Source organism: Rhipicephalus sanguineus, chromosome 1 (assembly GCF_013339695.2).
Source record: "Rhipicephalus sanguineus isolate Rsan-2018 chromosome 1, BIME_Rsan_1.4, whole genome shotgun sequence".
NCBI lineage: Eukaryota > Metazoa > Arthropoda > Arachnida > Ixodida > Ixodidae > Rhipicephalus > Rhipicephalus sanguineus.
In genome coordinates this window covers 82,171,697-82,199,408 of record NC_051176.1, presented here as the reverse complement: position 1 = coordinate 82,199,408, position 27,712 = coordinate 82,171,697, and the positions used below count along the sequence as shown (strand labels likewise).

At 44.6% G+C, this 27,712-nt stretch overlaps 1 protein-coding gene across 1 annotated transcript; it reads right to left on the bottom strand.

The window, feature by feature from the left end:
• Positions 1-9,097: 9,097 nt before the first annotated feature.
• Positions 9,098-18,238, bottom strand: LOC119386062 (uncharacterized). Its single transcript, XM_037653415.2, has 5 exons — positions 18,164-18,238; positions 16,257-16,367; positions 12,343-12,450; positions 10,072-10,194; positions 9,098-9,227 (listed from the first exon to the last, which is right to left on the bottom strand). Exons 1-4 carry the CDS (start codon positions 18,177-18,179, stop codon positions 10,088-10,090), a joined length of 342 nt encoding a protein of 113 aa, XP_037509343.2. The 5' UTR covers positions 18,180-18,238; the 3' UTR covers positions 9,098-9,227; positions 10,072-10,087.
• Positions 18,239-27,712: the final 9,474 nt, after the last annotated feature.

The following is a 27,712-nucleotide window of genomic DNA, read 5'->3' as shown; positions in this document are numbered from 1 at the left end:
TTTACAGCTCTGTTCACAGAAAGAATGGATAAGATTTTTGACAGCCAGAACAGTTCGACCCCAAAAAATCAGGATGATAAGTTGCGGTATGCAATGATTGATGGGTCGGAACACCGTGCTTCCCTTGAGTCATGCATCAGTTGGATTGCCCAATGGCACTTTGGTAGTCCTCGGGACAAGCAGCCGCGCACTGTTAAAGGTTGGCAGATTAGAATCAAAGCCTTGTTGTTGCTGTGGACTGGTTTAAAAGAGGACTTTGATTTCACTCATCTTTTTCACACGTTGATTGCAGCAAGATCCCCTAGAAAACTTTTTTGGAATCATTTGTCAAAAACATGGCTGCAATGAGACACCAAATGTGTACCAATTCGTGGCGGCTCTAAAACATATTTGGATTGGCAAGCTCTTCAAGCTTTCTCAAGGAAACTGTGAGGTGACAACAATTGCTTTCCTCAACAACTTGGAGAGTGCATCTGCATTGTTGTCAACTATAGCAGCACACCAACCACAAGCCACAGCACGCAGCAGGCCTCTGATTCATCTGATGTGCAGGCATCTTCACAAGATGCGACTGACATGGTGTATGAAAATGTTGTGTACCATGTCGCTGGTACTCTTGTGAACAGCTTTCTTGAACTGAGGACTAGTGAGTGCATATGTGAGAGAACACTCCTTGAAGTGGATGGAGGCTCTCTCCATGGACGACACCAATTCTTTGCACTACTCAAGGAAAGTGGTGTACCCGAGAAACTCCTCGGTTCCATTGCAGTAACCTCTGAATCATGTCTGAATTACATAAAGGAATTAGATTCGGCCTTCAGACATGAAATCAACTATTGTGCACATTTTTCCAATGTGTGCAAAAATCTGGTGGAAAGGATGCCAATCCGGCAAGCTATTTTCTGTTCAGTTGGCTGCACTGAGAAATTTCTTAATCTGCCGCACAAGGCTACATTGGCACATTACATTTGTAAACAAAAACACACGAGAAACAAAGTCAAGGCACAGTGCTTCTGCCAGCAATAACGTAAAGTAGCAGGCTAAATTTATCCTGTGCCTTTCTAGAACATGATTATGTAAATTGGATTTCCAGTGCAGCCTTCTGCACCCATTTCCTATCCATTTTTTAGATGTGTTGCACTATTTCTTTTTTTTATGTGTATATGTACGTATTTTTATGTATATATGTATATTTTATGTAGGTATATATTTATATATGTGTATTTATAATTCTGCTGTGGTTGTATGTAATGCATTGACTACTTTTGCTCCTGCTGCGTTACTTTTGTATTATACAAGTTTAACCGACTAACTTTTTTTTTGAAGCCTTGTGTGCCCCTATCAGCATGAGTATTACAACCAGAGGTTCTGGATTGCTTTAGTATTGGGAAATGCCAACACTTCCCAAAATGCACTGGAAAACCCTGCTCGTTCTGCTTTCTTTCTGTTTGCTTGACATGGTTTGGAAGGCAATCAAACATCCAGCCTCCCAAAAAATGCCAAAATTTATATAATACTGACGACTCGTTTTACACTGAAGCAGTCTTTACAAACAGTAACAGTGTGATTAATTCACAATGAACGTTGCAAAAATAGGTTGATTAATAAAAATGTGGAGGTTTTATGTCCAAAAACCATGATACGAATATGAGGCATGCAGTAGTGGAGCACTTCAGATATTTTGAGCACCTGGCGTTTTTTTAACGTGCACCTAAATCTAGGCAGATGGGCCTCAAGCGTATTGCATCCATTGATATGCAGCCGGGATTCAATCCCACTACGTTCGGGCCAGCAGTTGAGCACCGTAACCACTAGACCACTGTGACGGGCCACGAAGGTTGAAGCATGCATGAATTCAGGTGCTCGCCAAGTCCAAAAGATTTTCAGCACCCAGGGGCTCTGTCACTTTTCAATTACAAACCTCTGGTCATAACTGTTGTGCCACTGCAAAGAACTGATGGTGTCAGCTATTCACAGGAATAAAAGATACATTGATGAAGTGCTCAGCTCTGTGAGGATTCCAGAGGGGTTTTGTGCAGAAGCTGCGACTCGGTTGACATGCATGTTAGTTTGAAATAGAAGCATGCATCCATACTCACTGAAACTATTCACAACGTACTGTTTGTGTAGAGCAACTGTGTTTCTTGTTAACTAAACTCTGCAAACTCCGACATTCCACTTCCTGAAGCAACGAATGACAAGCGATGCAGTTCTAGTTAATGACACATTATGATGAAACTGTGCAGCGTTTCCCATCTGCAATTTAAGTACTGCTCAGAAAATCTTCTGACATTGTGATGGATCCAACATGATACCTAGTAGAAAAATAATAGGGAAGCTGCGTTCAACTTTGCACTTTACTCTACTTATTTCTTTGATAAGATGCTTATCTTCGTGTATATTTCATGTTACCTTGAGTATTTCGCACAACTTCCAACTTGACTAATGACCTGTGATCATTCCTGTTGTTCACCAGTCACAACCACAATGTTTCCACAAATTTCAAAGGTCACCTCTGCAACTGAGTCTAGACAATTCTTCGTTGCGTTTTTCTCCCTTTATTACTTGAAAATTAAAGCATCGCGTATCTTGTTCACATCACGTGAGCTTGCCTGCAACACATTTACCTGGAGGAAAACATGATCAGGGATAGCTGAGCCAAACGGTAGATTTGTCTCACTGCTTTTACAAAATAATATGCTGTAGCACTGCAGCATATTATGACTATTGATCTACTTATGCTCCATGGGTTCGTCTACATGAGCCAAAGGCTATGACTGTTAGATGCACTTTCTGTGTACATATATGCAAAAGTATGTGTGTGTGTATATGTGCAAAAGGGAGTGACACAACGCAGGGCAATAAAAAAAAAAAGTACAGGAAAGGGTGTTTTTCCTATACCCCTTGTTTTCTTCGGCTTGCGTTGCGTCATTATCTTTTGCACAGTATGCACCAACCATTCGAACAACTTGTTTTGTTATGATATATTTCAATGCGCGGGATTGTTTCGCTTCATGCTGCTAGTCATAATCTGTACAACTCGTATGTGTACACTTATTTACGCTGATGTAGCACTTTATATGCTTACCCTGCTTATGTGATTGTATTATGCTGTATTATGCGTTTTCGTATCCTATTTATATTGTACGCGTGCTCGATGTACGCATTCCTGTATTCAGGTTTTACCACAGCAGTATTTCGAATCTTTTTCGTTTTCTTTGTTATTGTTACCGATATTATAGCCCAAATATTGCCTAAACGTGCAGCAATTTACGTTTCCTTCAATAAAATGTCATGTGAAGAAAGTTATATGCGCTTTTTGCTTCTCGAGCGAGCGCCGAAAGCGGCTGCTATGCAGCTGCGACGGCGCCGCTCGCCACCATTCGCCATGCTACCACAGAGGTTACAACGAAGCAGAAAAACAACTACACACATTACGTACGTACATCGGCAATAAAGAGAGAAGACAGTGCAGTAGCAATTAGTGCGCAAACGCTCGAACCGACGTCGCGGCCGCGGGGCCGGCGGCACCACGAGCGAGGAAGCGACCGCGAACGGGCGCGGCCATATTGGATTTTTTCCTTTCGGATTGGCTCGCCTCCAGCAGAAATCCAAAATCCAGTCAATCCCCGCCGCTCCCAGGAACCGCCACCGTCGCCGGAAGCGGAAAAACGTCCCCATTGGCCCTATGGGTATGTCACTCCACTGGTAGGATCGCGTGTTGCCTTACGGACGCGTAGTGGGCCCTTAGCTGATTCGCAAAAGGAATTATGTTGTAGTGGGCATTTAACAACTGTACTTGCAGTAGGCATTCTAGGATGGTTTGAAACGGACAATGTTACGTGCACAGTCGTTCGTTTCCTTACGGCACAGTTAAGGCACGCACCGAGAATCGAAGCCAGGCTAGCAATTGAGAAGGCCATGCGCATGGGTCTCGATTAAGCTATCGCGTTCTACACTTGAAGGCGAAGCTCAAGCGTCCTCCAAGTTTTCTTGAGTAACGCAGGTCGGATGCTGAAGGAGTTAGCTGCTACCCTTCGTATTACATTCCAATTTATTACTATCGCATTCAGTGATTCGCCCTTGTGGCAAAACTATCTTTTTTATGTAATTACCATTTTTAGCGCACTCGACGCTCCTATTGGTATTTGTGTTCGTCGATGTCTATACCCTTACCTTTTTATCGCCACGTGATCAGAGGTGCCTGCAACCCATACCAATATATGTGTATACATACAAGTGGTCGGGATATCGTCATAGTAGTTCCATCACCGGCATACGACTTCGTAATCTGTCGTGCTATCATTCTCACAGGGCCTTGTTTGCCATTGTAGATTAAAGTCGATTTAATGAAGTGATCACCACGTCCGAATTATATGGTTAAATCGGAAGTATCGTAAGATCGAGAAAGCAATTTTTCGGTGCTTCGAACTCAGAAATTCTAATACTGAGGCACCCCAAAGTTACCACATGTATTTTCCGCTAACCCACGCCTGCACGTGTTAAACGTCCGCGAAGGCGGTATCTGTTCATGGAACCGACGTACTAGGAGCCTCCCACGTCGTCTGCACATGGAGCTTTCTGATCCGGATGATGCCGACCAGGTAGACAGTCACGTGAAGCTATGACAGGCTACCGATATGGAAAGACGGGGAGAACGGATGGAATGATTGTGCGTTCAGGCCGACGTACGAGGAGATGATCGGTGCCATCTGTCTCATAAACCATAAAATAATGAAAAAGACCCCTGTGGGAGCATTTAAGGGACACTAAAGCACAGCCACCCCAAGCGGTAATCTGTGCATGGGCCCGGCGTGCTGCCCTGTCGAAATAACGCTAGGGCTAAGACCAGGGCTTAAAGTCTCCCTTCATTGGAAGTGGGCCCTCATAGGGCTATATATATATATATATATATATATATATATATATATATATATATGTATATATATATATATATATATATATATATATATATATATATATATAATATATATATATATATATATATATATAGATAGATAGATAGATAGATAGATAGATAGATAGATAGATAGATAGATAGATTCTATTAGAAGGCAGAGAGGTCGGCCTGAGCTTGAGCGCTCTAGCCTGCTACTCTGAACAGGGGAAAAGGGGAAGGGGGAAAAAGAGTAATGAAGATGATGATGGGGACAGGAAGAGGTAATGCGTATGTACAATAACCACGTAACAAAATGGTCTGCTTAAAGTCTATTGTCAAGTCCTGTACTCTTGTTAAAATCTATAAATGCCCTTGTAGCAGTCGTTGATGCTGTCTGGTCGGACATTGCGGACAATAGATTAGTTTCACTTAGAGTGTTCCCACCGATGCCGGCCAACGTTGAAGCCAGCGTCTTCCGTTCGGAGACGTACAGAGGGCAGTCGCACAATATATGGGCTGAAGTTTCATCTACTTGGCAGCGCACGGTCGATAAGGTGCACGTAGCGTCGAGTGAAGGCGACGCCTAGTCGAATCCCGTGCAGCAGAGTGGCGTGCCGTCGCTTTATTTTAGCCGGGAGCCGAAAGGTCATGTGAGGGTCTGTTTCTCGCAGACGCCTATGCCGATGGTCTGGGTTAGACCAGTAAGTTGTCGTGAACTCTAGCATAAGAGATCTTAACAAAGAGTTCACCTCAGTTCGCGAATACGGAATTTTTACGAGAGCGGCGCTGTTATCCGCAGCGGCTTTTGCTGTAGCATCAGCTAGCACGTTGCCTGCCAAGCCACAGTGTCCAGATACCCATTGGAAGATGAGAGAGTGACCATTCCGTTGCGTGATATCGAATGCCTGTATGGTTTAGGAAGCCAATACGTAATATTGTCCTTTTTCTTGAGCATGAATGAAGGGCTTGCAATGCGGATTTCGCATCAGACAGTATTGTCCATTTGTGTGGCGCTTCGTCGGATACAAATCGAACAGCTTCTCGTATAGCAACCAATTCTGCTGCTGTTGATGAGGACTTATGGTCTAACCTGTACAGCCGGGAGATATCCAGTTGAGGGATCACGAAAGCGGCAGTCGAAACGCGCGGAGTCACAGACCCATCAGTGTATACGTGTATAGTGTCGTTGTATCGCTCAGTCAAGTACGCCAAGGTGAGTTGCTTGAGGCCAACACAAGGTACACGTGATTTCTTCGAAATCCCAGGTACTTGAAGGTGCACCAGTGCTTTACGCAGTGTGCACAGTGGCACTTCAGGGATGACGGTTGGTGCAAAACCTACAGGAATAGTAGTCCTGTGAGTATTGGTGCATTTTGAGTAGGCACAGCCTGGTCGGTTCCTCTGCAGTGAAGACAGGCGGTGGTGCGCATGCCGGGTCAGCAGCCGAAGGTGAACTCGAAGAGGTTCACAAGACGTGTAAATCTCTATAGGGTGGGTGCGTGACTCTTCAATGGTGCCTGATTTTGTAGTACATCGCGGGAGGCCTAGGCATGTCCGGAGTGCTCGCGCTTGAAGGCTCTTGAACGTACGAATGCACGCTGTACGCATACGTGAAAGCACAGGTGAGCTGTAGCGCAGATATCCACAAACAATGCCTGATAGCGCTGCAGAAGGCTTTTCTCAGAGGGGCCCCATCTTATTCCAGCTACAACGCGAAGCACGTCTATAAAGCTGACCAGTTTGGTCCGTAGCGCCGTGACATGCTTCGACCAAGATAGGTTGCGGTCAATAACGACACCTAAATATCTGTAATGCGTGACAGCAGAAATCGCTGCTCCGTCAGCGAAAATTGGATATCGCGTCATTGAGAAGCATCTGTACGGAGTGCTTCAGCGGTACATACAACGAGACAATACTAGGTAACGGGAAAGGCAATGGCGGCTGCGAGAAGACCCCGACGTGATAGAAGCCCTACTCTGACAACGACGTGCCCGTAGATCTATGGGAGGTGCGAACGCTCGCTTTCAGCGCGAGTTTCTGTCTCTGGAGTTTGGACATCCATGTCGTGTCTGTGACTGTCTGTTGTTTAACTCGAACCTACCTTGGCTGAGAACAAACCTAGTAACAACATAGAATCATCTAGATAAAGCCTAGCAAAAACCTAGAAGCAATCTAGAAACAACCTAGCATCACCTAGCTGAAGCCTAGCCATAACCTAGAAGTAACAAGATTAGACATCAGAATCGTCCAGCTTCGTTGTTAAGCCTTGCGCGGCTTAGTGCCAGCTTCGCTCATTCTTTCTTTTTTTATTTAGAGCTGTCTTTATGAAACGGTTCCTGCACTTTACACTTTCAATTTTAACAGCCCTACCGTTGCACCTCATTCTTCCCATGTTTATGTCTTCCGAAAATTTACTTCTTTCAGTAACAGGAATACTTTTACATTCTGATTTGTTTAGAGGACTCAACCCTCGGGCTCAATTTAAAAACATCCTGCGGAAACCAGACACTGTTATGAAGAGTTCAGCTAAATATTGCAATCGTGCGCGGCAAGGAGATTTTACACGCGGAGGGCAAAGCTGCCATTGTTGCTGGTTCCCTCTTTTGATACGGAGGTCTGTGGGCTCACCCTCTTCGGAGCTGATGGCGCCTGCTGTATGGCGTCACACGACAGGTATAGCATGCTACTCTCCACTAGCCGATATAAATCAAGGGTGGCGTTTGGCTGAAATGCGCTTCTTGCCACGGGGTACCACCACGTGTGGGCGCTGCGCTCCATAGTCTGCTAACGCTACACAGTAGCCAAGCTAGCGCGCACATGAATCGCAACGGCAACGAGCGATCGCGTTTCATCACAAGCGCTCAAGGTCATGACGTGCGCTGACGTAAATTTTTGCTCCCGCGCCAGCCCTCCCTGTGTAGCTTCCAGCGCGCTCGTCGGGACAAGGGAGAAAATGCTTAAAGCGTGTCACAGGTCCCCGTACCTCCGCTCGCTCTTGACGGATTCATGAAATTTTTGTGGCAATCGATTCGTGAGGCAGTAAACTCCGATACTGAGGTCATTCTGATTACTTGGAAACGTGGTTCAGGGCCCCTTTAAGAAAACGACGTTCAAAGGTTTTGGCCGCAGATGCCGAAATTTGATGTTTTCCTTTGACCAGAACGTACGTAAGAGCTGATTCCACCATGATCCTCAGAAAAGGTTCGATAATCATTTGGGGTTTACACCCGCAGGTTTACAAATGTTTGTTCGCAGAATCAAAAGTTTTCTTTTTTTGTTGCAGTGAAGCACTATACGCACGTACAAAGCGGTTCAATTTGAGTCGTGGGAATCAATACTCTGTAAAAAAAATCACGGCAGCTTCGCTCTAGTGGTGCCAAGCCTGAAGGAAGAGTGCAACTAGGTGGTCTTTTTTTTGCTTCTCTTTATTTTTTCTTTCCTTCTTCGCTTTCTTCTTCTTTCTGTCTGTTTCTTGTATCTATTTTTTCTATCTGCTTCTTTGTATCTATTTCTTTATATTTCTTATTTCTCTATCTATTTATTTCTGTTTCTTGCTCCTGCTATATTTATTTCTCTTTCTTCCCTTTATTTCTCTCTTTCTGCCTTGCTCTATGTTTTCCTATCTCTTTTTCGTGTCTGCTTCATCCTACATCTTTCTCTCTCTTTCTTTCCATCTTTCTTTCTTTTTCTTTCTTTCTCTCTCTCTCTCAGCTTCTTTCTTTTTCTGTCTTTGTTTCTCTTTCCGTCTTGCTCTCCGTTTTTTTTCTGTCTCTTTCTCTTTCTTTCTCTGTCTTTCTATCATTTTATGTCTTTATTCCCTTTATTTCTCTATATGTTTCTCTTCCTCTTTGTTTCTATCGCTGTCTTTCTCTCTCTCTCTCGTTATATTTTCTATCTCCTTCTTTCTGTCTATCTTTTTCAGGTGTTCGTTTTCGTTTCACGCTCGCACCTGCCGTACACGGTAGTGGGGCTTGCCCAATTCTTGAGGCGCATGCCCACCAGAGGAGTTTTGCATGACGGAGCACCTGTTGCCGATAGCTTAAGCAGCTTAACTGTGAAGAGAATGAAGAGAACGCGTGCCGGTTCTTGATGATGGCCATTTTTTACGACTGAGCACAAATTAGCGACAGCTTACACAGCTTTGCTGTTAAAAAAAAATGAGAAAGCACAAAAACACACAGGTATCATGGGTGATTAGTGGAATCGAAAATAAGTTTTATTGAGCAAGCAAAAAATACAGAACGTAAGAGAGACTTCACTTGCGACGGAAGTTCCTGGTATGCTTCTTTCGAGAAGATGGAACGCAGGCCAGAAAAGTGGTCTGTGTCTGTGTGGAAGGACAAGACACATTTCTTGCTACGTAACACTCAGTCATTTTCTTTTTCTCGTGGAAAGAAGAGCACGCTTTCGAACTCTACAACTCTTAGTTTGTTTGCCTGCTCATGATTAAGCAAACATGAGCAATAACTAAGAACTATCTGAAATGAAAAACGATGGTGCTTCGTTTAATGTTCGACGTCAATGTATGTACCTACGTCTAAATATTCCTGCTTGCCAGGATTCTGCATGGACTGCTGGGAAATAGTTCTACACATGTGCTTTGCATAAAGCAGTTATGTGCATGAAGCATTTCGCCTATGAAAGTAAATAACTCAATGCATAGGACAGAAAGTGCTCCATTTGTAGCCTGCGCAGGGTACAGAGTAATTCAGTATTAGTACGAACAGTCAATAATCCTTGCCAGCTAGGAGAACGTCACGAGGACCATCTCCTCAAGAAAAAGAGAACTTTAATCTGACTTTCTATGAGACCTGGTTTTCTCATTTCATTATAAGTCTGACAACACTTCCACAACCAGATCGTTCTGTGCAAGCGAAGTAGCGCATTACTATCGCAGAAGCTGCGTGGCCGATGAAAACAGCAATGACCGCGGGAAAAAACGTAATTAGAATAAAAAGCACTGTCAAATATAAAATAAATATAAAATAAATAAATATAAAATAAATATAAAAATATAAAAAAGAGCAACTGCACCGAACGTGGCCCGTCTTTTCTAATGTGTCGGTATTCATACGCGATGAACATATATGCGAAAAATCTAGTGGACCACTCCTTAATTTTACATCAATCAAGCTAAAGTTTGTTGCGGCAGCTTTCCGGGGGGGCCTTACTTTTTTATCCTTATTTTCAGTTCCACCTGCAGCTGCAGTCCTCGCCGACGCAGAGACCCCTCACTCCTTCCTTTCCCTTGTGGTCCCTGAGGCACAACGCCTCACAGGTTGACGCCTCACAGTCTGCAAGGAGAGAGCCCAATGAATGCAAAGCATGCTGCTTTCTGCGCGGTCGAATATCATCCCCAGAGGCCTTTTACATAAAATGGCGTGCTGTCTTGGTTCAATTTCAATATTAACCCAGAAAGCATCTAGTAGCATATTAGCCCTTGTTGCGAAGAAGGATGCATGCAAGATGTTTGCTGCCTACTTCCCATCAACTTACTCGGATGTTAACAATATCTTAATCTATTGACCATTGCAAACGACGGGAATATATACCTGTAGGGTGTGTCTGGAAACCGCGAGATGGCAGGAAAATTCAGAATGTTGCCCAACGATAACACATCATGTTGCGGTATCTAAGTTGGGACCAGGAAAAGGTTTCTTCGGACAGCAGACATCATAAGACTGTTACCTTCTCCAGGTGCGTAGGTTGCTGATTGTAGCATGCAGCCTCACTAACTAGTAATATGCAAATGTTTCGCTTTGTAGCCTACCATGCGGCAATACGGACAGGCTTGTAACTAATTGTGATTTTGAGCTGTTTTCGTTTCGCAGGATAGAGCTTACTAAAAAATTGTAGAAAAAAAATAAGGTAACTGGACATATATTCCGCTCCAAACATTACGCTTCGCCGAGGCAACAGACTTGTAGGAACGGGTTTCCTCATAACATGTTCACAGCGAAAACGACATCCCAAAGAACCCCCAACGAGAGCCCTGTTGCCCATCCGTCATCGCGGGAGTGCCTTTCGCAGTCGTGTTAATTTCTCAATATCTCCCTATAATTCAATGTCCCACTGTTTCGTCTTTCGTAGTGATTGATAATGATTTACATCGACGACTCTGCACGTGTACGTTTGCACAGTGTCTCTCTCGCTCAATATTATCAGCTCTTCTGCCTCTGTGGTAGTGTAGTGAACCGGACTTTATAGCGAATTCCTGTTACTACGACTTTCCGGACGCTGCTGTGGTCTAGCCTGCGGATATTGGTGGCCTAGTAAGGATACTGGTAATCAACAACTGGGACTTCCCACCACGTGACAAAAAAAAAGAAAAGAAACAAGCACTTCATCCCAACAACTGGCGTGGAAGGTCGTCTTGCAGAAAAACAATACAGCCAGGTCCTGAATGGTTGTGAAAAAATGGCGAGAAATGTAGAGGCGATGGTGAATGTGGCGCGCGGAGCCTGTTCATATACACAATAAAGCACCTATTTAACTTCAGCCCCACGACATGGTTACATAAGAAATTCTTAACGGCTCTTTTCCTCCTCGTAGGAGAGCATTTCGTCTACTATTTCTAGTTGCTTCTCAATTTTCAAGCGCAATAATTTGACAATGTACAGTTCCTATGATGTATGTAGTACCTATCAGTATAATGCTCTTAAGGAAATAGAAGGAAGTGAAATGGTCGTTATCGAATGAAAAGGTAGGGTTCTTCTTCTTGATGAAACCTAAATGCACTAATTTTATTATTAGTTTTAGTATTTCGATTTGCAGCCGAAGACAAGGAAATACATCCGTAAATTCACATTTTAACGGCACTAATACCACTTCTGTATTCAACGTTACACAGGTTAATGTGCAACAGGAAGAGCCTTTAAGTAAAACACAAAAGAAAGTATACCTAAACCATGAGTAACACGTAGTCATTCAGGATAGCTATTTTCTTCTGCATAAAACTGGATTCAATTGTATACAGTTATGTAGTGTGCATGCAGATATTTTCGGAGCCATGTTGGCGATCACATCTAAACTACTTTAAAATGAAAATATTATGGGACTCGTCATTGCTTACGTATAGTGAAGGGACCACTGAGCTTGTCATAAATACATTCATTCGATACTTCTGACAAAGGGAAGAGCTAGCAATGTGTCTCATGCCACATATTCAATGACGTCATGTAATAATGCGATAAAGCGCGTGATTTAGGTTGGTTCTCATTTGCTCACACAATATTATTGGACATGTCTCACGTCTGTCAAAAGGTACTGTTCTATATGGTGCGATATCTTCGAGTCAAATAAAAATAAACAAAAAATCACATGAGATACACGTACACTAATTGGTTTCAAGAACGTTACCTACACCCATTTCTCCGTTATGTCATACTGTAACAGGACTTGCATGTTTCTGCGTCAAGAGGCTGGTATTTTCTCGAACTTACAGTTATCCCATTTGCAGAAGCATTCGTGTCTGATGCAGTTCGCCTTGAGGTTCAGCTTTCCGGGCTTGGTACGCAGGCAGCTTTGGTAGCATGGCATCTGTCTGCATGCTGTAAGCGTGCAAGAAGACAATAAAGAGGCCATTAGTATGCGACCAACTGTCCTACATAGAAAGCACAAAGCTTATCAAATGATCACGCTTGTGCTATACCCAACTGAGCTTTAGCTGTCGATCGAAAACAAAAAAATGGTATTCTAGGATATCTATGGGCATCCCGGTACCAAGGGCAGCGAATTCAGCATCAGCCGAAATACCACACGATAACCTGGAAGCTAGCCTAAATAATTGTGAGACAGTGACTAAAGTGTCGTCAGAGTGGAATTGTGCACGGCTTATTAGTTCGTGGGATGTGGAAAAGCCATATTTTCATTATAGAGTGCAGCCTAATCATGAATACATTTATTTCATTTGCTGCTGGCACGGATCACTAATTCATTACTATATGCAAAAATCGGACGAGCCAGCGGAGACGTCACCCTTGCTTGCTCAGGTGGATACGACAATGACAATCTCTGCCGCATAATATATGAGACTTTTGAACAATGCACATGTATGAGGCCTTATACGCAATTTTTTTTTCTGGGAAACTAGCATGCTGAAAATTCAGTGGATGAGGCACTGTGGTGTGTAAATAGCTTATTTATAGAGTTCACAAAAGCTTCAAGTGACGTACATGCAGGAATTCGTAGCATTGCAATCAGCACAGTCGGGTTTTCATTTTACGTTCATGTGTGCATGCATTGTCACTATGCTAATGATTCTGAACATGATTTTACCTAAATAGGAAGACTTGTGCCTCTGAAGCTGTCCTTAGCTCACTTCGTCTCACTTTACGAAGAGTATATTTCTTTCCTCTCTGTGTTTCGAGGTTTCGATATGTCTAGCTTGTTATATGCTTGATTTGCCGCACATGTGCTCTTTACTCTTCATGATTAATTTACGGTGATTAGGATGTTTATTCTTCCGTCATAATTATCCTGGATGCTACGTGATATTTGCCAACAATATCATGGGCATCTGTATTTATTACAGTTCCATTCTATAGATATAATATGGTTCTCAACTCACGACCATGTATGAGTTTCTTGACGCTCCAGATCTAAAGTGCTGACAGGTACGTCGATTTATCTATTACCGTAAACGTCATCAAGAGAAGTGAGAGTTGGGAAAGGTGGTACTAATTCATCGTTCAGTGTGCAACACCAGACAGAGACGAAGGAGAAACCTAGACAACACGAGCGCGAGCTCTTAACTGGTTTATTAGGAACAGGAACGATACTTAAGTACATAATCGTCGCAAGCACACCTGGTCGTAACTAAACACGTGGTCGTATTGAGACGCCGTGATCCGCTATCAAATTTACATTTATATGGTCAACAAAAAGCAGTGTCACAAAACCTTAACTACACATTATATAAACATGTTCGAAACATGAGTGATAAGCGTGTCAACCAGGCCTCCATCTCATTATCAGACAAGAAATTTGCATTCCTGCGCAGCACGTGTCGTTAAGTTTTTCTGGCGCTGCTCTTTGTTTACCACATAAATGTAAATTTGATAGTGGATCACAGCGTTTCAATATGTCCACGTGTTAGTTGCCGCCAGGTGTGCTTGCGATGATTATGTATTTAAGTGTCGTTCCTGTTTCCAATAAACCAGTTGAGAGTTTGCGCTCGCGTTGTTTCGGCCTCTTCTTCGTCCCTGTCTAGTGTTGCGCAGTAAATGATGAAAGTCGTAATGTGTTTTTGAAAACACTGACGGCAATATTGTCTTCTCGCTTTGAAGATGGTGACAACCGAAACTGACGGGCTCATTCTAGTCGTTGACTTTTACACAATAAGGACCAAACATAATTTTACGGAAGGAATTTGTATTTCTCTTTCTTACAATTTACCTGCTAGTTAGTGTCTTGCAGCAAACTTTTCACCACCGTCTTCTATAGCTTTGCGCAATAAAGAAGCTAGGTCTTACGCCCTTGCTACTGTAACCCCCTTCTGATTATTCGGCGCACCACGTTCGACAACGAGCATCGCAAGCGACAAGGACAATCAAGAGACGTACAATGCTTCTTCTACTATTAACTACCACAGCGAGATTATACTCGTCTAATCACCCCAACCAGCCACACAAGGGAGGCAAATGAGGAAGGGAACTCCTATCACCCATTAATCAATATATCATTAGAGGGGGGGGGGATCGGTTATTCCCGCGAAGAAAAGCGAAAAACCTATTTGATTAAGCACCACGTACCACGGTAACACTACGGCTCTGAGAGACGTCCTAATAGAGCGCTTCGGGCAATTTTGGCCTATTACCATGCGCCAAAATATAAGTAGAGCAGACTTTTAGCGTTTTATCTCATTAGAGGTTCAGCCACCGAGGCAAGCAATTGCACCAGCGATCTTAAATGGTCTCAGCAGCAGAACGCCCTTGTCAATGAGCGACCATGGAGGCTCAGAGATTAAGGCGTGAGACAGGCCTAAACGCGCCTTTGCTCATCGTCTGTGTTTTCGTACTCCCAATCGTGTGAGGACTTACATTCTGAGCTTTGCATAGACCTGCATTTGAGTATGAAGCACGTATCCGAAAGGATTGACGCTTGTCTCGTCGAGTTCACAGAAGTTCACACCACAAAACACAGGTGGCGCTAAAGCTATTACCCAAACAGAAAGCTTATATGCGCTTGGAATATACCTTTTTTTTTGTCTACGCTGATAGTCTGCCGTATTTCACAAGACGAGAAAGATTCATTGTGCACACAAAGTCCCACAAAATTGGTCACCTCCGTAAAGCGCATTTTGTTGTGTATAGCAGTTTGTAGAAATAATTATTCATGTCACATCAGTTGCAGTGAATCTCAGAGGTCTACTCTCTCTCTCTCACGGTGGCACACCAGATTAAGAATAAGCCACGTCATTTACGGGCTCATTCTCATTTACGGGAAAGCTTGTGATTTTGGAGGCTTCTAGCTTATCCGTATACTTTTTAGCGTTACCGTGTTACCGGAATACCGGATTGCGTTTACCGTGTTACCGGATCCCATGTTTTGGCAAAGTTTTGGGCTGCCATAAGTAAACGTTTACGTACGCATGCAAACGTATACGTTTATGCTTGCGCAAGTCACTAAATGAAGATAACTGCATTGAAACTATATTTAATTTACATAAGATTCAGTCACCGCTGCGGCAAAATCGTAATGTAGGTTTTTAGCGTGTACGGTATTCCGGCATACGCAAATGGGTGTAGGAATGGCGGGTTACCGGACGATGGCACCGACATCTTGACACGATTCGTGCAACTGCAATCACAGACACGTTTGTTTCCTAGGCTCTTGAGAGAAGAAAAAAAGGATTTAAAAGGCAACGCATTCGTAGTTACGCCGCTGCAAGGAATTTACACCAGAAGTAGAACGCACCATGTTTCTGCAAAGCAATTTTGTGATTGCCTGCTTTATCTCGGCCCCGCCAGATGGCACCACTTATCCGGCTTCTCGGGAGCTTTAGGCCTCTCACTGCTCTCACATTTACGGCTTAGACATTCTAAGTCACTCTAGCTTCGGTAATCCGGCTTACACAACGTTTTCGAAATTGGCGCGCGCGCTTCCGCTTATTTTGACTAGGCGGCTGGAGTCTCCGTGAGGCGGATATCGCGAGTGGCCACGAACGACGTGAATTCGCAAGATATGGCCGTAAACGTAAAACGTATCCGGCGAGTAGTTTACGTTCCGTGAAAGCAAGTCTACGTTCCGTAAAGGTGCGCACATGCGCACATTCCATCCGGTATTCCGGTAGCGTGAAAAGTATGCGCGTAAGCTAAAAACCTCTTTTGGCACGGGCATAATAACCATTCCTTACGTTCTCGGTACTCGCAGTTGCAGCCGTCGCCGTCGCAACGCCCCGTCACGTCAAGCTTGGTGGCTCCATAGTGCTCCTCGCAGATCTGCTGGCATCGCTCCAGGCTGCAGTCTGCAAGTGCGGATAGAGAAGTCGCGAGCTTCACATTGTGCGCGGCAAACATGTACTGCCACTCCACTACTGCGTTTGAGTCAAGGTTTTGTCACGGGCACAGATGCAACTCTATCCAGCGCACCTTTTGCATTGATTTGGCCAATTGCTGTACACCTTAAAAGCAGCACACGGGCAGTATATCAGTGGGACTTGTCGCTGGTTAACGTTACGAATGCTGCTTGATAAGAATGGCTACTGGTGCCACGTGCAGCCTTTGTGGCTTTTAGACAAAAGCATTTGAAAGCAAAAGGAAAATAAACCAAGGATAGTATAGGGTGGTTGCTTAAGTTTTTATTTAAAGTGAAGTAATTATGAGATAAACGGAAATCAAAGTCGACAAAAAAAGAAAAAACAGCTTGCCGTAAGTCAGGACCGAATGTATTTATAGCAAACAATCTTTTTTTTTTGGACTCAAGTACAGGCCGAGCGCACGCAGAGCTTGCTTTTCATAATTGTGTTTTCGTTGCTATTATTATTATTATTATTATTATTATTATTATTATTATTATTATTATTATTATTATTATTATTATTCGTTTTCCTCCGTGACAATAACTGTTATGCATGTATACATGAGTGTTCGCATCGGACAACCTTCGGAGCCTGGTATCGAGCGAAGTTTTTAAGCAGGCAACTTCGATAGCGCAGATTCTGTTCGGGTCCACAGCACTTTCAGATAACGTATAACGAACGCTTCTGCATACGCGCGTCTCACGCATTCAGCTGTCGTTCCTTCTTTCCTCAGTTTGTCAAGCTCCTTTAGCCTCCCTCACCACAAGACTAATCTGTTCAGGATAGTAAGATAAGTTTAATAAAATTTATTCTATCTTTCTTTCCCTCCGTAGCCACCTTTGCGAAGGCGTGACTTTTTGCTATCTTTTGCAGCTTGCTTCAGGCTTATCTCACACCCAGTGACTTCATGCAGTGCATTTCCTCAAATGCTATACAAGCTGTGGGTTACATTTAAACTCGCGAATTTATGCCAATAAGCCGCTCGTGGTTACGGCGAAGCGTCCAGGAATAAAATATTTGCAACCACGGCCGTGCTGATAGAAAGCCATGATAACATTTTATTCATCAGTGCACCCGTAGTGACCGGCGCTCTAGTTTTGGAACTCGTGTGAAAGCCTCGTGTAGTTGTGAACAAATAACTTTTGCTTTCCCCACTAGTAAATTATTTAATTGAATGCTTTAGTAAGTCCATAAACTACTTTACGGTTTGCGGATAGCGGGTTATCGAGCGTTCAATGCAGTAGCAAAGCTGGTGGCGGCATTTGGTGACGTTTTGTGCAACTGCGATGCTGCTAATTTTTTTTCTGTCCTCATCAGTGTTCTTCTCGAAAAAAAAATCACGAATGCGCTACGACTTATCTTACTGCCAATCCTTTGCACCAGCGGTTTTCAGTATTAGCCTTGCGCGCCTCTGGTTAGTCTCTCCATCATCAGGTGTCGCTACCAGCGTTGTTCCTCCCGTATGCCTATCCGGTATCCCAGTATCTGCAATTAATGGAGAGTCTACGGGCAAACTAAATCTCCCTAGTGAAACTACTCTCTAGTGGCACCAAGCACGATAAAGAAGAAGCTCGATCTTGGGACAAGCATGTCTGCGGCGAGAATGATAATGGCGGACTTGCGAAACATTTAGAAACAACGAATTGAAGCTTCTCTACCTCTTACGAAAGAAGGGTTTCCCTGATATGGCCTACTTTTCCTATCAGCAAAGCACACTGGACACACTACGATTTTCTACTTACCGGACACAGACGTCATGTGCCATGTTCTTGTTACCGGTGGTATCTTGACTTGCTGTTGTTGCTGGTGTTGGCCGCCACCACTTCAGCGATTGCGAAGAAGAAAAAAAAAGCACACCTCTTAGTTAGCAAGGTAAAGAACACGTTACAATTCCCCTTTCTTATACCAGGCACATAATAAATTATAGGGAATTTACGGTAAAAAACCACGATGTGATTATGAGGCACGTAGCTTAGTGGATGAGGCAGGGACTCCGGATATTGGGGACCATTTGGGACCTTTAACGGGCGCCTAAATCAAAGTACAAGGGCGTTCCTGCCTGTCGCCGCCGGCGACATGCGGACCCGCTCTTAACGCGCATAACTTAAGCGAACCCGCTCTTAACGGCGCATAACCTGACTTACTAATCCACCATGGCAGGTACCTTGCAGATATGAAGTCCTGTTTTGACAACCGCATACATCCTTTCGTTACAAGCTGTGTCACTTTCTTTTGGTGTAAAATCTTGCCATATTCATGGTTTTTCTGTTATATTTCATATGTGTAGTCCTACCTGTTTCTGGGTGACCAGCAATTTAGAACTAGGCGTCGCAAACGAGCTGTTGAAAAATCATTAAAATCATTATGTTGATGCTATGCGTCTACTCTTGCAACAATAGCCGATTTGTTAGCCCATAGGCAGAACTTATAACGAATAGCTGCGCAAACTTATGTTCCGCAGTTATATATATATATATATATATATATATATATATATATATATATATATATATATATATATATATGTGTGTGTGACAAAAGAATTCCAATTTCAGGGCGCGCAGCACATCTTTTACAGAAGACGAGATCCTACGTATAGGTATGGAAACACTATTTTCTGCGCTTAATCAGCAAAAGCAATTTTGAGGATGACTGGTTTATGATGTTTAACATCCCAACCCAATTTAGGCTATGATAGACGTGGTAGTGGAGGGTTCCGGATAATTTCGATCATATGGGTTTCTTTAAATGGTCCCTAAACAGCCTCTGAAGATACAAAAAAAAAAAAGAGCGCGTTGTTCTCTCTTGCCATTTCTCGTCTTTTTGGCGCACTTCGTGACGCCAGAACGGTGATTCACGTGGCGGCATTAGGCTACGTACTTTCGATTGGTCCATGTACGAGAAATATCAGTTGTGAATTGTCTCCTACCCTGCTTTTACATGATGTCGCCCACCCGTTCTGCCTTATCTCGTATGACTATCGTGCGCGATCAACTGATTTCTCTTCATTTTGTGTGTTTTCGACTGCGCTGGTGGAGATAACAGCGCGTTCCCCGTTACAGTGGTCTAGTGGTTATGGCGCTCGACTGCTGACCCGATGGTCGCAGGATCGAATCCCGGCCGCGGCGGCTGCATTTTCGATGGAGGCTGAAATGTTTGAAGCCAGTGCCTTTAGATTTAGGTGCATATTAAAGAACCCAAGGTGGTCGAAATTTCCGGAGCCCTCCACTACGGCGTCTCTCATAATCATATCTTGGTTTTGGTACGTTAAACCCCAGGTATTATTATTATACCAGCGCGTAGCCGATAAGCGCGAAATCCTGATAGGCTCAACGCTTAATGCTGACATTGTACACGTGCTCTATGAAGAAATAAGTGGCTAGGAGGAGATATCGCCTGTATAGGAAGGGTAGTGAAGGCAAGAAAGAAACCACTCCCTCGTCTTTGAACTCGGAGTGGTTTAGGGGCCCTTTAAGGTGCACTGGCATCGCACAGCACACACTCCTAAAAAAGAAAAAGGAAGTAAAAAGTTAGTAACCGCAACGTTTATCACTCCCATTTGAATTTTTCAACGTGTCGCTAATATTTTACTACTGTATATATATTTGAGATCTCGCAAACGTTGTCATTACCACTCAGCTTGTCAGGGTAAGTAAAGATTACTACTCGTGTACGTGATGGGTTAGTACACGGGACTCGCTTCACTAACCGTAGTATGTTATGCTGTACTTGTGACAATCTTATGGAAAAGTCAAGGAAACTGTAATTTGCTTGACTGTTTTGCAATAACAATTTTGTGCTTTGTCATGGCCTGCCATCCGTACAACTTGCACTACACCAAAACGGAGCTCTATTATAAAGTTGCGGTTAATCTATATGTCGCGTAGAAGCCTTGATGTGCTGTGCGTGCGCACACCTCTGTGTTCTCGTTTACGGCTTGTTTATGCTTCTATGTATACATTGTTATTTGAAGATATCATTGTGATGTGTATTTAAGGCAATGACGTGAAGTAATAAACCATTATAATTGCTGTAACAACACAATGCTGTTTCCCTGCTGTTTCCCCTACGACGTCTCGATAGCCTGAGTCACTCTGGGTGGTGAAGAAGTGGTAAGAAGTGGTACCACCCGTACCACTTTTTCTTTAAGCTGATGCTTCTGTAATGAAGTCGACTTCGCATGAGAATGCCACCGACAAACACAAACTGAATCGCCGGTGGAAAAAAAACCAACTTTAAACATGAACAAAAACTGCCCTCAATCTTATAATGAAGAGGTTAACTAACATGTTTTTGTTAATTATTCATTTGACTGCAACTTTAGCAGTAACAAAGTATTTTCGCTTCGACGTAGACGACAGGTGTCTTGCTGTCGTAGCATTTTCATTTTAAAAACCTCTACTGTCTATAAAATCGCTCGGTGCATAGTGGAAGACGCTTGGGGATTTAGTAACTGCTAGGATACTTCGAGTGAGTGTAATTTTGTCCCCAATAAGGATTGCGCTTCGCCTGTAGAAGTCCATACTTCCCATTCACATTAATAATCCTAACCTTGACTGGTGAACAAACATTACAAGCAATATCGCCAAATTACACAGACGGCAACATAAGGCCGTCCGAATAGCACTATCAATGTTCACTACTTTTTTGTGCCTCCTTTTATATTACCACAAATTAAATTTCTTTCCTATGCTGGACATTTATGAACAAGCACTATTTCAACCGCATAAGTTAATTATTAACAGCGTAATTGGGCTGTAAAGAATATGTCAAACTTAAAAATTGGGGGACCCTTAAGCTTCGCCTTTAAGAGTTGAACGCAATAGCGAAATCCGGCCCCTAGTGCGCACTTCAACCACAAAGTGCATACTTATTAATGTGTATTGTTACACACACACGCGCGCGCGCGCGAATGGTACATACAGGTTTTTCATCTAAAGCAAGAGTCGCATGGCCTCTAAGATAGACGCCGCGCGCTTGCCATCTCGGAGGCCATGAAGGGTCTCACAATGCCTCACAGATGGCAGCACATTATCTAGGGTTTGCTGTTTGCTTGATCAACGCCTCCTCTGCAAAGCGGGCGTAGGCTTGATATGTTTTCCGCTAGATGGGCATAGTTGTCCATTTTTAGAGCTGTTTGAAAGTTCATGTGTGTTTAGCGGCGATGGCTGCACTATCCCGGCCTTTTTCGACGTAGTTTGATGGCCTCCCAAATGCGCCTACAAATCGCTGAATGGGCTCGTTTTCGTCGTGACACCTGTCGAACAAAATGCGTGAAGGAGACTTCTTCCACTACGTGGCATTTATGTAGTGTTTTTTTCCGAAGCAGCTGCATGTGACATCGTGGCTTTGCGGTAGGACACCTGCTTGCCACGCGAACGGCCCGTGTTCGATCCTCAATAGGACCGAAAACTTTATTCTTTATTTTATTTGCTTCTTCCTCGATTTTTCGCTCACAACCAACGGTGCCGACGCCGACGGCGGAATTTCTGCGACACGAGCTCTCTAACGCTATCGCGTTAAAACGCAAAGTGACGTTAACTACGCGAAGCTCGTTGCGAATTCTGGGTGACATCCCGGACTAATTATACTTATCATGTGTCGCCGCTTGTGAAACCTACAGGGTACGGCATTTTCAGTTGTGTTTATATATTTTGTTTGCCAAAAAAAAAAAGAAAAATCATGTGTTCTGTTACTGCTCATTTTCCGAATTGTACACCACGGGATGTATCGCTTGATGCAATTGTTGACTTCACTTGTACTCAGCATGTACTCGGAACCGAAGCGTTGTCCTTTGGTATTCCTAAAATCTTTGCCTCTTGTATCACCTCATATATTGATTCTATGTGTGATTTATATGCATTACTTAATCCACTTTTTTCATATTAGAACTACCATGAACAATTTCGCAACACCTCACCTTAGCTATGTCAACGTCTTTTAAAAAAGGCCACAGACCACGTCACCCCATACAAATGCTTGTTTGCCGTCCTCATACTTTTGTGTTGAAATGGAATTGAGTTTCGTTGATTTGATTATGTAATGCTGGTGACGCTGGGTGAAATCATCCGCAGGGCTAGAAAATAATTTGCAGGCCGTCCTTGACTGCTGTCCACATGACCTCATACTTGTCCTTGATTTTCTTTCGGCGCACTCAGCTTTAATTGGTTGTTCTTGTGATACACTCTGCCTCAGTCTTCCTCTTCTGTCCGATGACTGTGAAACGCCCGTTAGCCACCTGAGACCATTACTCTTGCTCACCTACCGCCTTGAAACGTGACGTAGTACGAGTGTTTCCCATCTATGGTGCGTGATGGTAACTATATCGTCACACCGATAACTGACGCACGACTGACGCGCAATGTTACTGCGCCACACATCATGGCCACAATATCTGCTAACTGTGTGTTTCTTCCGGTCCCTAAATTTTGGCATCACATTCCAAGTGTTGCCATGCCAGATGTCGCTTGCCCAGCTCACCGCCATAACAGACGATTACGTCATAGTTGTCGCCATAAATGCCCCTGTCCAAGCTGAAGTTTCAAGGTAACCTGGCTCTGACACCAATTTTCGGAAAATGACCAGATCAGACCTTTTTCCTGACCACGCAGACGCTCTCTGTCGGGTTTGGACTTCATACAGCGACATTTTCGACCACCTTTGTTACCCCGCACGGCCTTTACCAATTCAAGATCATGCCTTTCGGTCTCTGCAAAGCCCCTGCAACCTTTGAGTGAATGATGCTTTGAGTGAATGACACGCTGCTTCAAGGACACGCTGATTCAAGGTCGGCCTGTTTACGGTACGTGGCCGATGTGATAACCTCCTCACCCACTTTTGCAACTCAACTTGAGCGGTTTTCGACCATTCCATAGTGGGAGCGGTTTTCGACCATTCCATAGTGGGTTACAACCAAATAATAAATACAAGCTCCACCCACAGCCATCACTCTCCCACCCAGTGAAAATTTCCGTAGACGTTCCATCCAACCACATTTGCTCATTTCCGCGACGTCAAGCAGTTTCCGCCTGTTTCAGGTAGTTGGGGTTCCCATGCACACACATGTTCGTGTCGCTGGTTTTAGGCTTTAACGTCCTGGCAAATTTCATCAGAGATTTTGAAATCACTTCTCAGCAAAAGACAATATTTTCGCTAGGAACGACGACCCTTTAGTTTTTAATACATTTACATTACCACAGAAAAAGTATTTATGGTTCGAAAGCACAACAGCTTGCACGACTCTCTTACATATGTGATCGACAAGCGCGCCGCGGTTCTGTGGGCGGAGCTTGTATTTATTCTTAGGCTGTAACCGACTATAGTATGATTCCTACGAGCTGGCCTCCAGCTCAATTGCTCAAAGCGACACCTCGGTCTTCGTCAAATACCTGGGCTGGGCCACCCTCCTGAAGCTTCCACTGTCGGAGCAGACCCAGCAAAAGTACACGCTGTCATGAACTTGCCAGTTCTAAGTTTTGTCCATAATGTTCCTAGGTTTTTGGGCTTGTGCTTCTACTTTTGCCAATCCGTGAAAACATTGCGGCACTCGCACGCCCACTCACTGACCATCTCAAACAAGACGTCCCACTTTGTTGGGGTCCTCTACAAGCTGATGCCTTCTCTCGAGTAATCGCCGCTCTACCGACTCCAACTATTCTTGCACATTTTGACACCAAGCTGCTCCCACAGAAGTGTGCACAGACGCTAGTAATCACCGTAGTATTGCAGTACTGCCCCATAGTGCTACTGCGTACGCAAGTCGTCTCGATTTGAGGACCGAACGCAACTACTCTATAACAGAACGGGAACACCTTGCCCTCGTCCGGGCGGTTTCGAAATTCCGTCCTTACTTGCATGGCCGACCTTTCCGTGTTGTCATTGATCATCACGCACTCTGTTGGCTTTCTTCTCTGAAGAACCCTACAGGACGTCTTGGTCTTTTGTAGTTCAAAAGTACTCGTACTACGTTGCATACAAGTTGGGGCGCCTCCGTCGTTACGCTGATTGCTTGTCCCGCTACGCTGTTGACCAACCAGACGGATCAGACGGCCTAGTCTCTGCATCATGTCTCTGTCTCAGTTTCTCCGGATTGGTTTTTTTTTGTTACTTTTTGTTGCTACTTTTTGTTGCGCCTAAACATCTACGCTCAACGGTCCTGCATGGTCTTCGCGACGGACTCGCTGCCGACCACCTCGGTATATTGTCCGGTGCCGCTTCCTTTGGCGCGGTCTCACCCGGTTCGTACGACATTACGTGGTCTCCTGCGATAAATGCCAACGTAGGAAGCTACCTGCCGAACTCGCTGCTGGACTGCTTCAACCGCTCTTCATCCCGACCGAACCATTCATTCATATTGGTTTCGGCGATCGCTGTCCTTTTCCTGAATCAAAATTGGGCAACAAATAGGCCACCGCTGTTAGAGATTATGTGACCAGGTATGCAATCACGCGGGTGCTCTTGACGTTGCCGATTTTTCGCTCCACGATGTTATTCTACACCACGGCGCTCGTCGCCGATTGCTTACAGAACGCGGCAGCGCATTTTTGTCCCGAGTAATCGCGAATTTTTTGCGCTCCTCCCCAACGCAACACAAGTTGATACTTACCACCTACCATCGCCAATACTTACCACCTACAATAGCCACACCATCGCCAGACAAATGGCCTCACGAGCGCCTAAATTGCACTCTCACGGACATGCTTTCAATGTATGTTTTATATGACCACCCGAAGTGGGACCTGGCGCTACCTCACGTGACTTGCGCTTTCAATTCATCACGTGAGGACACTGCCGGTTATCCATCATTTCATATGCTCTTCGGTCTTGACCTGACGTTACCACTGGACAGCCTACATCCGGCTGCTAAAGCACCGCCTAGCAATTATGCACATGCTGCCATTGCTTGAGCCTACCACGCGCGTGGAATCGCCTACACTAGGCTGTCGGCTTCGCAAGCAACCCAGATGAGCCGTTATTACAGCCGGCATCACGACGTTCTGTTCTCACCCGGTCCCTTAGTTATCCTGCAGTGTCTACTCCGTCGTGTTGGCTTATCATAAAAGTTATCTCGGTACACGGGTCCTCACCGTATCGTCCGCCAAGAAACGGATGTCCCCTACGTGGTCTTTCGTGTCTACTAGACTATCCCTCCTGTAACTGCGTTACCATAGCGTCAGTACGCTCCTAGTAACGCAGTTGACGTCAGCAGACTGAAAGCATATCGCCCTTCCTTTACCGACCATGTTTGAAGAGCACCGACACGGTGCTTCAACCACCGGTGGTAATGCCACAAAGCTAGTACAATCCGAGAGTGAGTCCATATGCCTACGGAATATGCAAAGAAGACGGTCCTGTCCGGTGTGTGCAATAAAGTTGTTCTCTCTCTCTCTCTCTGGTGTGCGGGCTGTCCACCATGTTGGTCGATGCTGTGCGCCGCAGTGTGAGTACACTTGCAGGTAGTCATGCCTCATGTCATCCTAATAATATAATCTGTATTGTTGGCTCCACAGCTCTGTTTGTTTTGTTTTTTCAGATCCTGACAAAATTCTGACGACACAGTGGCTCGGGCGATACTCTCTCCGGAAAATTATCGGGGACTGCGGCTTTCTGCTCTGAGTTATCAGCACAGACCACTCATCATCGAAACATAACGCCCATTCACATCAGTCCATAGAATCGGCATGACTTGGTTACCACGGTCTGTCCTTGTTGGCCTTAGCTCTATCAAATGAGAGCATGCAAGCAATCTGACAATATATTTGTCACCCTGGTCATTTCAGCGAAGTCATCAATTCATGAAAGTACATTTCCTTACTTATGTTGCGAGAGTGTGCGTGTCTTCGACTTTGCATAACCTGGAAACTTGCTGTAGAATGCATGTCACAACAGAGGGCCTTGCGAAGCTACTTGCTTTGCCTGCCTGCTACAGGAAACATTCAGCGCACGATACCTATGCTAAGTCACCGCGAAGGGCTTCAACTTCTGAAATTCACGTTTCCTCGTTTGTGTTCTCTTAATATTAAACTTAAAGGTGTCAATGCGACAAACCGCCCGCTGATGGAATCCGCACATTGTAAAATTCAGAGATAACTGAAATGACGCAATACTCCCTGTAGGGCCCTGAGACGTTTGCTAGGACAATATAGAGCCTATCATCCGAAATTTAAAGTCAGTTAGGGTGTGGTCATTATGTCGAGCATACCTTGTTGCTCGCGCCTTCGCATTGCAGGAAAACGATAGGCTTTTCTGTTCTGCAACAGTGCCTCCCACGGCATATCGGGGAAAATTTCTTTCTTCTGCTCGTATACTAGCGCATCGATCCTCAATATTACACAAGCTGAACTCGCTTGTGGTGCACTGGAATCACAGTCCATGAGGAGAGAGCAGTGCTTCGAGGTGCCACTTTTCTTGATATCGGTGAAGCAGAATATGAGCTAATTACCCTCCGTGCAGAACACGCCTCTTCTCGGAAATACATGCGAGGGCGTCTTAGAACTGCTAAGAGGAGAGACAGTGAACGAAACGTACCAATAGCGAGCGGTGTTATCTATCGTGCACAGCACTCTTGTACTGGGGAGGCTAAAACTACCTAATTGGCACGAGCATGTGTACCCCACAGGGCCAAGATAGTGCTGATACGTACCGGCCCCTCCTGCCAGGGAAGGAGCTGCCGGCCAAGGCGAGCGTAGCATAGGACAGGGCGAGAAGGACGCGGATCAATCCTGCTCTCGCTGTCGGCTCCATCCTTGCCTGGGACTGATTGGCGGTTGCGAAGGGTTTGAGTGTCGCGGTTGCGATGAACACCTGCCGTTATGAGCATATATACGGGCAATTTGGGGCCCTCTCTCCCGGATCATGGCTGTGGAGAAATAGATGCTGTCTTTGTTCGTGCTCGCTACTGGCACACGCACCACGACTAACGAAGAACACGAGGGAAAAGGAAGGAGAGGAGGCGGAGAGCCAATGGTAAGCTAGAAATGCGTGGAGAAGCTTTTTCGCGGGAGAAGCGAACGAATTTGCACCCCGTGTGCCACAAAGCGCATCCATACGACGCGTTCGTGCATTTCACAGATTTGAAGAGCTGTAGCGTCAGTACAATTTTACTTTCTCGCATTTGCCGCTTTCCATTTTAAGCCCTTTTTTTTATTTTTAGTCGCTGATTCTCATTTTTTTTGTCAATTTCCATCCACTACAGAACACCTGAGGCAAACTTCCTCGCCGCTGGTGGGCTCTCTTAAGTGATTTATACAGTGTGCTGTGCGGAAATTTCAAGCCCTCTTCGTGTTTCCCTG